This window comes from Dipodomys ordii, unplaced genomic scaffold (assembly GCF_000151885.1).
Source record: "Dipodomys ordii isolate 6190 unplaced genomic scaffold, Dord_2.0 Scaffold6, whole genome shotgun sequence".
Lineage (NCBI taxonomy): Eukaryota > Metazoa > Chordata > Mammalia > Rodentia > Heteromyidae > Dipodomys > Dipodomys ordii.
Genome location: NW_012267222.1, coordinates 10,229,338 through 10,231,107, shown reverse-complemented (window position 1 = coordinate 10,231,107; position 1,770 = coordinate 10,229,338). Strand labels below are relative to the sequence as shown.

The window sequence follows — 1,770 nt, the reverse complement described above, 5'->3', positions numbered from 1 at the left end:
GAGTCACAGCTCTACTTCCAGTTTTTGAGTGGTTAATTGGAGAAGTGTCTCATGGGGACTTTCTGCCTGGACTGGCTTGAACCACCATCCTAAGATCTCAGCCTCCTGAGTAACTAGGATTACAGGTATAAGCCACCTGTACCTGGTACTATTTTGTTTTTGTGTTGTTAGGGATCAAACACTTGAATTTGCTTGGCTAGTGCTATACTTATAGCCCCATTCCTTAATTAATTAACTATCTTATTAATTTTTGCTCAGGGCTTGGGCAGTGTCCCTGAGCTTCTTTTCTGCTCAAGGCTAGCACTGTACCACTTGAAGCCAAAGTGCTATTTCCAGCTTTTTCTGTTTATGTGGTACTGAGGAATTGAACCTAGGCTTCATACCTGTTAGGAAAGCACTCTACCACTAAGTCACATTCCAGCCCTCCAAACCTTAATTGAAGGAAGATGTCTGCTTTTTTAACTAAAGCCACAAAAAAGGAGAGCATGACAAATGAAGCAATTATCCCAAGGCCCTAAGTGGCTTGAAGGGCAAATAATTAGATAACAACTGTAGGAGGCAACTCCTATTCCAGAAATTCTCTTTTTTCCCAGAAATGCCCTAATAAGAAATTGAGCTGCACAAAATTTAAATTTAGCATTATAGAGATGTGCCCAAATATCTAGATAGCATCCTTTGTTTATCCTATTTTATCCCTCTCATTCCAGAGGACACTTTGATGTTCTGGAAAGGAATAGCTGATGTAGGGCTGATGGAAGAAGTTGTCTGCAATATACAGAAGGAAATAGAGGAGCTTCTAAGAGGAGTTCAGCAGAGGCTCATTCAGACTCCCTTTCAGGTCACAGGTAAGTTCACTGATTCTAATAATAGCTATCATCTATTGAATACTTACAACTGTAGTCAGGTCCTTATAACACCTGCGAAGTACTGATATTATCTCTATATAACAGTCAAGAAAAGTAAGGCTCATTAAAGCTAACTCAGTTACTTACAGTTCATAATTTTTAAAAAATTAGTACATATAGTAATGCAGTTGAACATGATAATTCCATACATGTATGTAAAGTTTTTTGATCATTTTTACCCCCTCTATACTTTTTCTTACCCCTTCATCTTTCCCTCTTTTCTCTTACTAGTAGTCCTAATTACATTTTCATTACCTTAGTTTTTATGTTTTGCTTTCTACTAGTTCCCCTAAATGAGAGAATACATGTAATATTTGTCTTTGCGGGACTGGCTTATTTTACTTAACATGATGATCTGAGATTTTGTTGTTGTTGTTGTTATTTTGTGTGTGTGTGTGGTGTCTGGGATTGAACCCAGGGCTTTGCACATGCTGTAGATATAGCTCAGTTGTGATTTATTGAAAAGGAAACTACTGCGGGGTGCCAGTGGCTCTTGCCTGTGATCCTAGCTACTCTGGAGGCTGAGATCTGAGGATCACAGTTCTAAGCCAGCCTGGACAGGAAAGTCTGAGACTCTTATCTCCAATAAGCAATTAGAAAAACTGGAAGTGGGGCTGGGAAGGTGGCTCAGTGGTAGAGCACTTGCCTGTAGCTGAAGAGCACAGGGACAGGCTCAAGCCCCATAACCAACAACAACAACAAAAAAAACTACCAAGGGAGGAACAACTTTGGAGAGAAAAGTCAAAACTATTTTTTTTTTTTGACAGTCCTGGGGCTTGAACTCAAGGTCTGGGCATTGTCCCTGAGCTTTTTCGCTCAAGGCTAGAGCTCTACCATTTGAGCCATAGCTGCGCTTCCAGCTTTT

The 1,770-nt window shown here is 40.1% G+C and overlaps 1 protein-coding gene across 1 annotated transcript in view; it reads left to right on the top strand.

Moving 5' to 3' along the window:
• Positions 1-1,770, top strand: part of Gmeb1 (glucocorticoid modulatory element binding protein 1) — a 33,399-nt gene that overhangs the window by 22,625 nt on the left and 9,004 nt on the right. The window contains exon 7 of the mRNA XM_013035646.1: positions 708-845. Within this exon, the coding sequence (XP_012891100.1) occupies positions 708-845 (138 nt within the window). The remainder of the gene's footprint in view (positions 1-707; positions 846-1,770) is intronic.